The sequence below is a fragment of the Sturnira hondurensis genome, unplaced genomic scaffold (genome assembly GCF_014824575.4).
Source record: "Sturnira hondurensis isolate 20B ecotype Veracruz unplaced genomic scaffold, ASM1482457v3 Scaffold0005791, whole genome shotgun sequence".
Classification (NCBI taxonomy): domain Eukaryota; kingdom Metazoa; phylum Chordata; class Mammalia; order Chiroptera; family Phyllostomidae; genus Sturnira; species Sturnira hondurensis.
Genome location: NW_028078422.1, coordinates 731813 through 745783, shown reverse-complemented (window position 1 = coordinate 745783; position 13971 = coordinate 731813). Strand labels below are relative to the sequence as shown.

At 56.4% G+C, this 13971-nt stretch overlaps 1 protein-coding gene across 9 annotated transcripts; it reads right to left on the bottom strand.

Annotated features, from left to right (window-relative positions):
* Nucleotides 1-746: 746 nt before the first annotated feature.
* Nucleotides 747-13620, bottom strand: LRFN1 (leucine rich repeat and fibronectin type III domain containing 1). Of its 9 annotated transcripts, none has more exons than XM_037047506.1 (6): nt 13543-13620; nt 10886-11003; nt 9265-10450; nt 8720-8774; nt 6698-8137; nt 747-2484 (listed from the first exon to the last, which is right to left on the bottom strand). In XM_037047506.1, the coding sequence occupies exons 5-6, from the start codon at nt 8098-8100 to the stop codon at nt 1587-1589; spliced, it is 2301 nt and encodes a 766-aa protein (XP_036903401.1). In that variant the 5' UTR covers nt 8101-8137; nt 8720-8774; nt 9265-10450; nt 10886-11003; nt 13543-13620; the 3' UTR covers nt 747-1586. The 9 variants fall into 9 exon arrangements, with proteins under 9 accessions (XP_036903401.1, XP_036903404.1, XP_036903403.1 ...); XM_037047509.1 differs by having other exon boundaries at nt 10390-10450; XM_037047508.1 differs by having other exon boundaries at nt 10971-11003.
* Nucleotides 13621-13971: the final 351 nt, after the last annotated feature.

Sequence of the window (13971 nt, the reverse complement as noted above, 5' to 3'; positions counted from 1 at the left end):
AGCCAGAACAACCAATGAGCTCTTCCCCTCATCCCCTCCCTCCCCAGGCTGGCTCTGGACACTGGCGCTCAGCCTGAGGTCTTTGGGGCCCTTCCCCAGCCCCACAAGCAACATCCTGCAGTGGTAAGGAACAGACAGACACTGAGACCCAACTGCCAGCTCCACACTTTCTTGGGGATCTTTGGGCAAGTGACTTCAGTCACTTCTCCCTGGTTCAGATTTCTGCCTGTAAAACGGAACCAAAGATATCTTACCTTGGACAGTTGCCCAACCCCAGACAGATGAGCTGGGCTTAGCACAGCGCTGGAGTGGGGAATGAGCATTCACTAGCTGCTCAGCAGTGGCATTCTGTGGTTAAGAGGACAGACCCAGAAGTCAGGCTGCCTACCTGTTCAAAACTCAGTTTTGCCACCTTCTGGTTCTGTGACCTTGGGCACGGTGCTTAACGCTTCTGGGTGTCAATTTCCTCATCTGTGAGGTGGGATAACTGTAAATGTTCTAGGGTTGTTGTGAAATTTAGTGATTTAAGTTTTTGTCACATAGTAAGCACTCACTAAATGTTAACTATTATCATTTTATTATTTCCCACCTCTAAGTCTCTCAGAGGATAGGAAATTGTCTCCAAGTCTCCCTGGTCCCAGTTAGCCATCCTTCCTTCAGTCTCAGTCGTTATGGTATAATCCAGGTCATACACACACCCCGCAGCCCCCCAGACACAAGGACACACACAGACATCAGCAGAGGGCCTCGGACACAGAAAAAAGTTTAATTCTGCTGCGGCGGAGGGTCCTGGCTCCGGTATGGAGGAGGACTTTGTTTTGGACTTTGTTCATGTGGGGATTTATTCTGGGAAAGAGGAAGGAATGGGGAGAGTCTGGTCCTTCCAGTGGGACCTGCCCGGGAGAATGTGTAGTGGGGTTAGGTAATCGGGAGAGACCTGGAGACAGGACAAAATATGAGAGGGCATAAGGAGAAGAGACGATGGAGCAGAGGAAAAAAGAGACAAATAGGAAGGAACAAAGACATAAGACAGAGAAGACAGAGGCGGATCAGTGACGAATGATGGGGAACAGAGAAAAGGGGGCCCCAAGCCAGACCCGACAGAACCAGGGAGGTGAATGGGGTGGAGGTGGGGGCTTTGGAGGCCGCCGCGGGACAGAATAGGATCTAGTCCAGCCAGATACAAGAAATGGGCCCCTCGCCCCCGCCCCGGGTCCCGGGCGGGGGGAGGGGGCTCGTGTCTCAGTGCTGCAGTGTTGGTGGGACCCTGCCCCTCCCCGCGCTTCGCTGTGTAAGGCACCGGCTCCAGCGAGGTCCGCGAGTGCGCGGGGGAAGGGCAGGAGTGGGCGAAGAGTCTTTGGGGGAGGAGACCCTGGTGGCCTGCCCCGTAACTGCCCAGGACAAGGGGGCGTGGCCTCGAGCCTTAGACCGAGGCAGCAGCGCCCCCTCCAGGGAGGAGAAGGACCTGTCTCCCACCCAGTCAGAGAGGTCTCGACGCTGTGCTTTCTCCCCCAAGTCCTGCCCCCGCGTCCAGACAGCTGGGCGTTTGTCCACCGCGCCCAGGCGTCCCGGCGCCCGCCCGCCGCTCACACGGTACTCTCCAGCATCCACTCGGTGCTGGCAAAGGCCAGGCGTGCCCTGGCTACACCCAGCCCCAGGTCTCCGTCCTCCCCGGCCGCGCCCCCTCCAGCCACGTCCAGGTGTGGTGTGGACCGGTGGCGCTTTGTCCGCCGGGCGCGGCGCGGGTAACTGTGGCTCTGGAACAGCGCCCCATAGTCCCCGTCGAACGAATAGCGCTGCTGAGGCCTCGGCCGGGCCGGGGCTCCCCCAGGAACCAGAGCTAGAGTGGGAGGCGCCGAAGCTGGCGGCCCAAGGGCCCCGGAACGGCTCCTCCGAGGACCCACTGCGTCCCGAGACTCCCCCCCGGAGATTTCCTCCGAAGGCAGCAGACACAGCGAGGTGACAGAGCCGCCCAGGGAGCGCCCCAAGGCCGCCTCCGGCTCTGCGGAAGTCATCTCGACCGTCATGGCCTTCGCTTCGACTGCGGCCACAGCCGGCGTAGCCACCTCCCGCAGCGCCTCGTAGCGGTCTTGCGGTGGCGGGGGCAGGGCCTGCGGCACGCCTGCGCCGTTGGTCTGTGAGCACACGTGGCTGACCCGCGGGGGCGACCTGAGGCCCTTGACGCGGCGGCCGTCTCCGTCGCCATAGACCTTGTAGCGGATCATGAGCAGAACGATGAAAACGAGGACTGAGGCGACGATAACGCCCCCGATGGCAATGATCATGGTGCCACCCAAGAAGTGGGCCCTTAGCGGGCGGCAGGGCGCCGGATCCCCAGCCGTGGTAAACTGCACACAGCCCACCACTCGCGTGGCTGGCAGCGCCGTGGCCCCGTCGTCATAGACTGCCAGCACACATAGGTCGTAGGCTCGGCCCGCTGCCAGATCATTCACCAGGAAGGTCTGGCTGGTGGAGGGGATCATCCTGCGGGGGGTGGAGGGATCAGTGAGGGGTTAGCTCCACTCTGAAGGAAGCCATTTCACCTGCACGCCCCACCTGTGGTGACCAGTGGGGGAAACCAAACCACGTGTCCCTACCTGTTTCACATTCTCTACTGGGACAACAGCGGCCACTCAAGCAAGAAACGTCCAACCTCTCAGGATCATGGCTACAGGCCACACCCTTCATGTGTGTGCCTTGCCCTCAGACCACTCCCCCCCTCCACACCCTCTCCATAGGACAATATGTCATTCATGTTCCCTCATCTACATATCTTAGCCCCAGCAGGAGAGGAGTGCTATGGCTTTTATGTCTTCCCCTCAAGGGACATGATCCTTTTGCTGTGTCTCACCATAGTAAGGACAACAACTACCATCCAAGGTCTCTCATCTATACATTTCCACCCTTTAAGAGGCCCTATTACTACAGGCCACTCCCACTACCAGCATGCCCTAGTGGGGCAACAGACGCTTTCCTAGTTCCTTTTCTTTTTTAAATTTGTATGTATTGGTTTGAGAAAGAGAGAGAGAGAAAGAAAACCAATTTTTGTTGTTCCACTTATTTATGCATTCTTTTTTAAAGTTTCTTTATCTTTAAAGAAGAAGGGAAGGAGAGAGGAAGAGAAATATCAGTGTATGGTTGCCTCTTGTGCACCCCCTGCTGGGAACTGGCCTGAAACCCAGGCATGTGCCCTGACTGAGAATCGAACCGTGATCCTCTGGTTCGCAGGCCTGCACTCAATCCACTGAGCTACCCCAGCCAGGGCTGGTTGATTCTTGTATGATCCCTGACTGGGGATCAAACCTGCAAACCTGGCTTGTCTGGATGATACTCCAGCTGAGCTACCCAGCCAAGGCCTCTAGTTCCTCGTTTCTACAAATTCCTGCCCCTTCAGGGAAACCACAGTCCAGGCCACTCCCTTTATTGGCATGCCCCACCTTCAGGTAAACACATCTAGCTGCATCTGTCTTCTTAGACAATTCCCAAGCCCCTCTACATGTTCCCGTGCCACACTTCGCAGTGGCACACTGGGCAAGGGTCCCCTGCTGTGCCTCTCTGCATGTCCTGAGACTGCTCTGTATGCATCCCACCCTGTGCTGGCACAAGCCACCAGATCACACCCCCAGGTAGGTCTCATCTATCACTGGGCCAAACGTAGCCAAGCAAGCATACCCTTTTGTGGCTCTGGGCATCTGCCCTCAAACTAGGGGCAATGCAAAGAAATGGTTAAGCTGACAAGTCTGGGGGCCAAACTGCCTGGATTTGAGTCTCTCTTCAGCCACTTGCTAGCTGTGACTTTAGACAAGTCTCTTAAACACCCTGTGCTTCATTGCCTCCCCGCCCCCACCCCCACCATGGGATGTTAAGAATTAGCACATCACAGAGATGATGTGGAGTGTGAAGGAGTTAACATACCCAAAGCCTGGCACTTCATAATTTCATCATGACTAGCTTGCCTCCCACCCTGTGTTGGCCAGTACCCTTTGCCGTGGCTCACACTCTACTGCCAGTTGTACCCCTCCCTGTCTATCAGACCGGCCCCGCCAGGCCCTGCCCCTTCAGGTACACCCTTCCACTCTGTTGGCCATGCCCAGCCTTGGCTAACCCGGGACTGGCTCATCCACAGGGAGCTGCACTCCCAGCACTCAACCTCACAGGCTCTCCCCTCCTCCAAAGGCCTTCGTGGGGCACCAGAGACAAGGCCCGCCTCTTCATCTGCATGGGGCCATGATGCAGGAGCCCTACCCCCTCTGAGAGGCCATGCCCCCATCTCCATCGGCCTCTTGCCTCTCAAAAGGCCACCTTTCCTCCAGGCCACCTTTTGGTCCTGAAACCCACTTCAGTTGTCCCACCTCCTGGAGGTTCCCCACCCCCCGCCACCACCAAGAGCCACCCTCCAAGCCAAAGACTTCAAGTGAGGGTCTTAGCCCCTCAAAAAAGGCCCATCCACTTCTCCAGCTCTCCCTTTGCCTTCCATTTAACAGATCACCCCCAGCCCTTCCCTCCCAACCTTGGTCCCTAGGCTGTGTCTTCCTTTTCCTCCCGTTTCCCCTCTCCGAGAGACTTGGATTCCTCTTGTTCCTTTCCCTAAAAAAAAACAGTTGCTAGGGGCTCCCCCCTTTTCAAGGACAGAGGCTGGCTCCTTAAGAAAGCTTAAACCCATGTGTCTCTAATTGGCTGCAAGACCCAAGCAAGCAGCTGAGCAGGCTTCTGATTGGATGTCACCTCTGCCCATGGCAGCAGTGAGGAAATTAACCCCTGTAGCACCACAGCACAGGCATCTGCAATGGGGGACAGAGGACTGGAACTGTGGCCCTCGGGGAAGGGAAGAGGCCCCAGGTCTGTGGGCCTGGCTAGGGACAGAGGGCCACCAACATCTGAAAATATGCAGGGTCTGGGGGCCTGCAAACCTCCCTGCAGCCCACTATGTAGTGGCCATAGGTTTAAGAGAAAAAGAAAGCAACAGAGAGGTAGAGAGTCACAAACCAAGAGTTATTTACAGAAATGCGTTATCCGTCTCCACTAATCCCTGCTTTGCAAACGGTAGGTGCTCAATAAATGTGTGTTCACATTAAAAGGGCAGGGTTAGGAGTTAGAAGGGTCAGAGCTGGAATCCCAGCTCTGCCAAACTTTCTGTGTAACCTCGGGCAAGGGACTTCCCCCACTGTGCTTCAGTTTCCCCATCCGTGAAATGGGAGGGGGACCATTGTCACTGCACAGCAGAGCTGAAGAGATCAAATGAGGTAGCATCCTGGGTGGTGCCTTATCAAGGTTTTTGTTGTGTCCATTCATTTGCCCTAATGTTTGTAAAACTGGGCCGGTGTCTGATGTACCTCGGTGGCCCCAGGTCCAGTATGGAATCTGGCACGCACTAGGCGTGTATTCGGTGTCTGGTAACCAGACTCTAAAATGGAAGAAAATGAGGATGACAGAGACAAGGGAAAAGAGAGGCATTTCCTCATTCAGCCAACAATGGGAAAGTGCCTACTGTATACCAGGGCTGTGGCCGAGCGAACCCTGGGAAAGGTGAAGATGGAGGCCAAAAGGCAGGCTTTTTGGCGCAGGTCTAAGCACCCCCAAGAGCCAGGGCATTCCCAAGGGAAGTCAAACACAGGATTAAGCATTCAGCAGGTGGTCTGCAGTGTGCGTGAGGGAGACAGCTAGGGAAAAGGAGAGCCATTCACGAAGCCAAGAACCACTTATCAAGTGCCCACTGTGTCCCAGGTCCATGGCTGTGAGACATACTTAAAAAGCTACCAAGATGACAGACAGTGCAAGGCCAAGGCAATAAGTCAGCGTGTGCCCAGCACACGGGCCCAGCACAAGGCAGGGGCTCAGGGACTAACGAGGGCAGGAAGGAGAGAGGGGACAGACAGAGACAGATGTGAACGTACGAGAATAAGAGAGATGATGGGAGAAAGTAACTTTTTAAGTCTGTCCACACCATACGAGTCTGTCCACACCTGGACAATGGCTTCTAACGCAATGGACAGTGAAAATAACATATCTATATACTTTGGTTTTCTGTTGTATAATGTACCCAATGTGCTAATACAGTAGCACTGGCATATAATTTATGAATATAAATGTAACTGTTAGGGCCCTGGCTGGTGTAGCTCAGTGGACTGAGCACAGGCCTGCGAACCAGAGGATCGGGGTTCGATTCCCAGTCAGGGCACATTCCTGGGTTGCAGGCTGGTTCCCTGCAGGCCAACTCCCAGCAGGGGATGCACGAAAGGCAACCATACATTGATGTTTCTCTCCCTCTCTCCTTCCCCTCTAAAGATAAATAAATAAAAATCTTTTTAAAAAATTTTTTTAAATAAATAAATGTAACTGTTAAACACACATGGGTGTGTGTATTTCATGCTCCAAAATGTTTAACTGGCAAGGTCCACAATCAAACACCTTTGGTGAGCAAGGATGTGGCTCATGAGTCCGAAGGGCGTAGAGATGGTGCTGGGCAGGGTCACTGTTCAAGCCCAGTGCCCAGTCTGGCTCATGTGGGTGCTTAACAAAGATTTGCAACATACGTGAAAAACAGAAAGAGGCAGTGAGACAGGAATAGAGACAGAGGGAGATAGGGTAACTCTGCATGGCCATCTAGAACTATGGCTGAACAAGAAGGCCAAGGAAGTGGGCAGAAGGGAGGGAGGGTCCTTGGGAAAGGACGCAGCCCTGGGACTGAAACACCTACCTGTAGACTAGGGAGTCGTCCGCGGAGCTGTTATACTGGACTTGGTACATGCGGATGCCGGGCACCGGTCTCTGCGCTGGCCAGCGGATGAGCACAGAGCTGGACGTCAGCTCCGCTGCCACCAGCCGGCGCTCAGCAGCCGATTCGTTGGCACCAGGGCGGCCGGGCGTAGCAATGTCAGAGGAGCCAGGCTCAGTGAGAGGTGGTGGGGCAGCCGGCGGGGGCGCCATTAGAGGCAGAGGCACCACGCACACCTCCACGGGTGCTGTGGCTTCCCCAGCGGCATTGGAGGCAATGCAAGTGAAGGTGCCGCTGTCCCGCAAGGTGGTGATGGTTACATCCAACGTCCCATCCCCTCGGACCCGGGTCCGGCTGGAGTTCCCCAGCAACCGCCCGTCAGGTGCCACCCAATGCACCACCGGCTCTGGGTCACCCACGGCCCGGCACCGCAGGCTGACCGCCTGGCCCTCCACCACCAGAGTCCGGCCCCCCGCCTGCCGTGTGATCAGCGGGGGTTCACACAGGAACTCCTCTTCGGGGATGGACCAGAAGTAGCGATCAGTGAGGTGCTCAGGGGTGGCACATGTCTCCAGGTCATCCTCTCTGGTCAGCCGCCGGAGCCAGAGCAGCTCACAGTTGCAATGCAGGGGGTTGCCACCAAAGCTGACCGTGAGTGGCGTGGGCGGCTTGGGCCCGGGGCCTTGAGACCTCAGGAAGAGCCCATCGGGGGGCAGTTTATGGAGGCGGTTAGAGGTCATGTCCAGGCGAACCAGTTTGTGAAGCTGAACAAAGGTACCTTCCGCGATGTGGTCGATGAGATTGTGGTCCAGAGTGAGGGTGTTCAGGTTCACCATCTGGCCTACGGCCTCCCAGGGCAGGGCCTCGAGGTTGTTGTAGGACAAATCCAGGTCCTCCACGGTGGACAAGAAGGCATCGAAGGCCGCCGACTCCACCCGGCGGATCTGGTTGTTGCCCAGGATCAGGTGGCGGAGGTTGCCCAAGCCGCGGAGCTGGTCACCACGAACCTCGGCTAGTCGGTTACTGTCGAGGTGCAGGGCCCGGAGGGCACGGAGGTCAGCAAAGGCCCCGGCTGCCACCTGGCCGATGGTGTTACGGGAGAGGGTGAGGTGCACCAGGCTGGTCATGTTGGCGAAGTCTCGGCGGCGGACTGCTGCGATGAAGTTGTCGGTGAGCCGCAGCTCCACCACACGCCGGTCGATGGCAGGCGGCACAAAGAGCAAGCCGGTCTTGGCGCACAGCATGGTCAGTGTGGGCGCCACGTTCTGGCAGATGCAGCGGCCAGGGCAGGGCTGGCCACGAGATGCCCCCACCCAGAGTAGCAGCAGAAAGGACAGGGCAGCAGGTGGTGGCGAGAGCAGCGCTGAGAAGGGGCCTGGAGCCATGGTGCAGTGGGAGAGCAGGAGGAGCAGACGGTAAGACCTGAAGGAGAGGGAAACGGGTCACCCAAGCCTAGAGCTTGCTTGCCAGGCTGCCCTCCCTGGGAGGTTCTGCGGGGAGTCTGACCCAGCCCCTCCCTTCCTGACAACGGGGTGCGAGAGGGCAGCAGCACTGACCATCAGTCGCATGCACTTGTGAGCAGAGAACCGCATCTCAATCCTGCTTGGTGGATTACCACTGTCCCACCCCTGAGGGTCCTGTCCCCATCTCTGCCCCTCCTCTAGGGCAGGGGTGCCAAACTCGTTTTCCCATCCGCCTCAGGGTTGCCTTCAAAGGGCTGAATGTAATTTCAACTCCTTAATGGTTAAGGATTAGTTACATGTAACAGTCTTAAAATTGTTTCGGCCCCTTGAAGGCAACCACCAGGCTGATATGGCCCCTGGTGAACATGAGCTTGACACCCCTGCCCTAAGGGCTCCGAGATCTCTCATAGTCCCCAACCAGAGGCGGGACGCGCAGCCCCGCCAGGGCCTGCTAGTGCCCACTAAACATTCTGAAAAATCACTGCTAACTAGGATTTCAAAGCCATATTCCCTGGATTCAGATTCCAGCTCTGACACTTACTAGCTGTGTGACCTCGGGCGAGTGTCTGAATCTCTCTGAATCTCGGTTTCTTCATCTACAAAATAGAGATAAAAAACAAGCCTTACCTTTGTGAGGGTTAAATGAATCAATACCCATGGTGTACTACTGAGGAACGGTGCCTAGCACAAAAAATGCGTTCAATACATGTTAGTAGTTATTATTAGGGTCATCAAGCACCCGTTACATGCCAGGCATAGAAGTATGCACTACCATTAAAAGCAGGTACTTTGAAATTAGACAGACTCAGGTTCAAGTCCTGTTTCCCCCACTTGCTAGCTCTGTGACCCCAAACCAATGATTTCCCCTTATTAGGTCATACTTTCCTGTTTTGTAAAATGGGATAATTGTACCTTCTTCACTGGGTTGTTGCAAGAGTTCAGTGAACTCATTTATGGGGACCCCTAAGCACGGGGCCTGGCACACAGTAAGTATTCAACAAATGTTAAGGATAACAGCCCCTACCCTCTATCAGAGGCAAAGGATGTCCGGAGGTGGGAGAGACCGAGAAAACCACATCAGTCTACCTGCTCAGTCTTTGGAAGTCCTCCTCGGAGCCTGGTTTCCTCCAGGGCTCTCTGAGTCTCCCAGAGGAGACTTTTGTGCTCACATCAGTGGGCACACACAAGGTCCCATAAATGCTCATACACACACACACTCACACACTAATGCTATGCCTCTGCTCCAGGCAAAACCTTCCAGCAGGGATTCCCTCGTGGCGGCTGCAGCCCACGACATGTCAGCTCCCATCACAACACGGGATGGGTGGGGGGTGAAGAGGAAAGGATAGGAGGGGGGCGTCCCTGAGAAACTGTTTTCACCCCACCCTGCACCCTGGTCTCTGCTGGCCCACCTCCCAGGAACCTGCAGTTCAGGGCTGTGACCTGATGTGGCCCTGATCCTTCAGCCTGTGGGGAGGGGGGATGTACCTGTGGAGGGGAGGGACCAAGAGTGTCAGAGAGAGAGGTGAGAGACAGCGAGAGACAAAAGCGAGGGAGAGATGGACCGGCAGAAACAGAGGCAGACTGAGAGAGAGGAGAAAGGAGAAAGGATCTAAAAGAAAGGTGAAGAGACAGAGAGCAAGAGGCAGAAAAAATGAGTGGAGGAGACAAGAAATGAAGACTGAGACATAAAGATGAAGAGCGGACGAGAGAGAGTCAGAAAGAGAGGGAAAGAGGGTTATAGAGACAGACAGAGACTGAAGGAGACCGAGACCGGGCTGAAGAGAGAAAAGAGGCAGGATCAGGGTACCCAACCATCTCTGAGGCCTCTACCGCTCTGTCTTGCACCTCCTCTGGGACACTGTATTGGGCAGAAAACCCTGGCCTGGAAGGAAGAACTCCTGAGTTCCAAGCCCCTGCACTACACCTACCTGGCTGTGGGGTATCTAGGGCTCAGAACCCCGATCTACAGTACAGAAGTACACAGCTCTGCTTCCCACAGCCATGGTGGGACTCAAGTTGAAGGAACAACACTAGCGATAAAAGAGCTAACGTCTATTGAGAGGCAGCGCGGCACTGCGGGATAGAACCTGGACCCGACTGCCCAGGTTCACCCCCCAGTTCCCTGCTGCATGACTCTAGCGAAGTGACTGCCCTTCTCTGTGCCTCAGTGTGTTCCTCTGTGACATGAGGGCAAAAAAGAGCACCTACCTCATCCGGTGGTTGTGAGGGTTAAGTGAGATAATGCAGTGTAACGTGATTAGAACAGCTCCTAACAGAGTAAACAGCACATGTGTCAGCTGCTATTATTATTAGCAGTAGTAGTAACTTTTTTTCCTCTCGCTCTCTCTCAGCCACCAGCAGACTAGACCACCAGGAGATCGTCCCATGTACACGCACATGCACACACAAAATGGTAAACCACACTCATGCCGTTCCCCAAATGCATGGGTCATTTCATGTCACGAAACTCTCTTGCACCCTTTACTGATGTCATAAGGAAACCCCTCTCTCCTGACCACCTTACCCCTCCTAAGAGGGGATGCCTCCAGGCCTGAGACCCCTCCCCCGGCCACCTGCCATCCATGCCCTGGCTCTATCTACCATGAGGCCTTACCCAAACATGATGATCCTGACTTTGTCACCACTCCACCCCCAGCCTTGGGTGCACCTGGCCCCTGAAGACATTGCCATACCCTGCACTTACGAAGCAGGGCTCCAGGCCTCCAGCAGGCTCAGAACAAAACCAACCACTTTGCATCTCTCTCCCCAGCCTGAGGCACCCCACTCACCTCTCTTCAGGGAGTCAGGGCCTGGGCCAGTACCTGCAAAGGAACAAAACGACCCCGTTAACATCCTTCTGGTCTCTCTCTGGAGACCTGCCTCGGAGACCCTCTCAGCCAAGGAAGTCCCTGGTGTGATCACACTCTCACCACTCCTGCTTCTGGCTCTGTGTACTCTCAGGTGGACCCAGAAAGTCATCTCTGGAAACCAAGGAGTCTTGACCTCAGGACTGCTCACTCTCCAAAATCCAGGAGTCCAGGACTTTAGCTCTTTGTCCTCTGGGGTTTCAAAAGGCCAGTGACACCGGCACCCTCCTCCCTCAAGGCCCCAGAGTCTGAGACCCCACCCTTCTTGAATCCTTCAGACTCAGGAGCCCAAGCCTCAGTCCTGTCCATTCTCAAGACCCAAGAATTGGGCCCCACTCTTCTCCTTCAGATCCGGGATTTGGGGCCTCCTTCCAGAGTTCATATCCCAGTCCCCCAACTCCAATGACATAAGTGGTACTAGGGAAGGTTCAGAGGTTGCCATGTGACATCACTGTCACACCAGTACACACGGATGTGTCAAAACTCACAGGGGCCCACAACCCAAGTCTCTATGTCTGGATTTCCACGGACACATCAGCGTGATCTCTGTGCCCCCCCACTCCCCGTACCCCACTGGCTCTTGGCCTGCGATGTGGCACACTTGTGTGCATGGACCCCTGGCTGAACCCCAGCATATCACAGTTCATGCCACATGGACCCCAACTCACTGGGCCCAGAAATAAGGTCAGCCTTGTGCCAGGGACACAGGCATGTGTGTGCACACAATCTTGCACATATATATGTTTGAATGTACATAACCCTACTCCTGAGAGACCAACACTGACACATAAATGCAGTCATAACATAGACAGACACATACCCTCAAGGCTGACACACCTGCATACAACCACACATGTACAACATTGACTTCTTGCACATTCACACACAAAGATGCACACAAACAAAAACTCATGTACCTGCCTTCGCAGAAAACCAGCTACATGCACCTACAACAGATATCTCTTGCATACTCACCAACACACAGAGGCACACACATATAACAGATATTCACTTGCACAATCAAAGATACACAGGTACATGCTCTTTAGTGCCCAAACACACTCAGACAGCTTCACATATACCCATGATGCATAGTCACAACGCTGATATAATCCTACACCAATAAGTGCAATATGCACACACTAGCTGATACACACCTCACACACGTACACAGAACCACAAGCATACATGTAGATGCTTACAAGGCTGATACACACTCAAACAAGCACACAGGCACAAAAGATCTACCTTTGCAGAGAGACTCCGAGATGTTAACTCATAACAGACACATGCTCACACAACAGCCCTGTACAGGATTTACACACTTACAAATGCACACAAAATACTAAACTGCACTGACATGTCAACAGATTCACACTCACACACAGACATGGGCACACATCTCTCCCAGCCCGAAGGCACCCTTGCCCCACCTACTTCGGAGGCCAAAGAAATCCTAACATCCCTCATTCCCACCACCATCCCCACCCTCACCACCAGAGCACTAGCTAGGGCCAGAGGTCAGAGTTCAGCAAGTCGGGTCTCAGAGGGTGGAGGAAGCTGAGTCCTAGAGCACCGGTCCAAGGCAGTCCTCTCACCGGCGGCCCAAAGTTCCCCCAGCCCGGCCATCTGGATGCAGGCAACTCTGGCCCTATCTGCGGAGATCTGGCCGATGTGGGGATTGGGGTGGGGTGGGTGGGGAAGGGCCGGGTCTGCGTGCCTCCCCTCGGGCCCATCTGTCCATCCCTCAGCCTCTCATCCCTCCATCTGTCCACCTACCAACTGCCCATCCCCCCCCACCCAGCCACCGGGAAGGGGAAGACATGGCCGTCTCCCCCAAGGACCGCTGAGAACCCCCCCTCCGCCGCCCAGTTGACAGGGACCCAGGGAGCGGCAAACTCCCTTCCCCCAAACCCACACAGAGGCCTGGACCTACAAGGCTCTGAGTCCCAGCCCTCCCGCCCCCCCTCCCGGCCCGGAACCTTACGTGGACGCACAGACACACACCCTCGGAGACATACAACCCGCAGACACACACGCAAAAATGAACACCCGAACGGGCACACCCGGCTACACAGACCCTCAGATGGACATCCAACCCGGGCACAAACACCAAACACAGCTAGGCGAGCACACACACTGGATGGGGGTGAGGGGACCCACACCTGGGCACACAACCCACGCACACACACCTGCACACAGTCCCTCCGATGGGCACGCACCAGCCCCCCAGAACACAGCCGGAGGGGCAGCCACTCGGGGGCACACACACGCACGGCCGGCCCCAGCACCTCGGCCCGACCGCCGGCACACACCCGGATGGCCACACAAGCAGCGCCGCACACGCCGGCGCCGGGCACACACAGGGCCGCGCGAGCGCACGCCCGGCCGCCGCAGCGCCGCGGACACACACTCACAGGCTCGCGCGCTCACACCCGCGTTCACACCGGCGCCCCCTCCCGCCGCCTCCCGGGCCGCTGCGGGCCGTGCTCACCCAGCCCGCGGGGGCCCCGGGCCGGGCCCCGCCGCCGCCACCTCGCTCCGCGCCATGGTGGGGGGAGGGCCGGGGGAGGGGGCGCGGTGCTGCGGGGCCGCCTCCCTCCCGCCTCCCTCCGGAGCCGCCGCCGAGCTCCGCCCTTCGCGCCGCCCGCCGCCCGAGCCCCGCCACCAACCAACGCCGCAAGGGGGGAGGGGGCTCGGACAGGGCCTGGGGCCTCCGCAGACCCCTCTCCGCTGCGGAGCCGCCGGCCCGCCCCCGACCTCTCCCCAGCCCCACCTCCAACCCCGCCGGCTTCCCGAGAGACCCCCCAGACCACGCCCCGATTGGCTGGGCACCCCGGACCTCCCAACGGAGACCTGGGATCATGTCCCAACACCCAGGGGACCTCAGACCATCCTTCCTTACCTCCTTTAAGCATCCAGA